This window comes from Cyprinodon variegatus, unplaced genomic scaffold (genome assembly GCF_000732505.1).
Source record: "Cyprinodon variegatus isolate N-32 unplaced genomic scaffold, C_variegatus-1.0 Scaffold1529, whole genome shotgun sequence".
Lineage (NCBI taxonomy): Eukaryota > Metazoa > Chordata > Actinopteri > Cyprinodontiformes > Cyprinodontidae > Cyprinodon > Cyprinodon variegatus.
The window spans coordinates 4,877-5,992 of NW_015151982.1; the positions used below are offsets into that span (position 1 = coordinate 4,877).

Here is a 1,116-nt window from a genome sequence, read left to right on the forward strand (position 1 = left end):
AGGAACCTTAGGAGGTCTGTATGCTAAAGGAAGCATGACAGGAAGCATCCAACTCATCCAGCTGTATTCAGACAGACCTCTGACCACTTCCTGTTTGGCTTCATAGGATTCAGAAGGTGAGTGAATGAGGTAGAAAACCTGAATCTGTCTGGATGATCTGATTGAAGCGGATCTATAAGAGCAGCTGAGATGAAATCAACTGAGGCGACATAGAAAGTGAAATAATCTCAACCAAACTCATCCTTTTATTTGAACTCAAACTTTTACAACACAGTAACAAAAACCTAAAGGAAGAAAAGCAGGACAAGTTTCAATGCTGCAGCCACAGAACGCCGAGGATGACTCAGCATTAATCAGTGACCAATGAATGAAGACGATACAGAGGAGTGGCAGACAGGCTCTATATTACTGAACTGGTCCAAGAGTCAAAGAGCTGGCTCAGGTAGAACCATCCGGGTAGGAAGGAGGGGGTCCCAGTTCTGCTCCTAGCAGCGCTCCATCCATCCAACGTTAACGATTCAGGCCACAGACCATAGACCATGACAGCCAGGGGCCCGGGGCCCTCTAGGTTTCGTAGTTGGGGTTCTTGCGGAGGATAACGAAGCCCTCCAGGATTGGCGTGACGGGGAGGTACTCCTCTGTGGCTAGCTCCGCCCTCTCGCCATGAGCCAGCAGCACAGGCGTGGTGTGAGTCTGGAAACCCGTGATGGCCTTCGGCTTCCCTGCTTGGCCGACGACGTCCACGGCCTGAGGACACAAGACGCTTTGGATGAGAATCCAGAGGACGGGGCCCCAGGGCCAACTGGGGCCCCGTCCTCTGGATTCTACAAGCTTTCCCAGCAGGGCTTACCTGTCCAACTCTGACTGAGACGGGCAGCGGTCGCAGCTCCTCATCGAATGTGACGAGCATGCGGGGCTGCATGGCCGCCACCAGGCCGTACAGGATGTAGTGAGACTTTCCCAGGATGACTGAAACACACAGCAGCCCCGTCAGCCCCCCGTCATCAGGCCCCCGGTCATCAGGCCCCACCGTCATCAGCCCCTCCGTCATCAGCCCCTCCGTCATCAGCCCCTCCGTCATCAGCCCCTCCCGTCATCAGGCCCCCCCGTCATCAG

At 54.8% G+C, this 1,116-nt stretch overlaps 1 protein-coding gene across 1 annotated transcript in view; it reads right to left on the reverse strand.

Moving 5' to 3' along the window:
- Window positions 1-222: 222 nt before the first annotated feature.
- psmd2 (proteasome 26S subunit, non-ATPase 2) overlaps window positions 223-1,116 on the reverse strand; it is an 8,072-nt gene continuing 7,178 nt past the window's right edge. The window contains exons 20-21 of the mRNA XM_015403625.1: window positions 851-969; window positions 223-747 (exon numbers count right to left, since the gene is read on the reverse strand). Of these exons, the coding sequence (XP_015259111.1) occupies window positions 565-747; window positions 851-969 (302 nt within the window). The 3' untranslated portion in view covers window positions 223-564. The remainder of the gene's footprint in view (window positions 748-850; window positions 970-1,116) is intronic.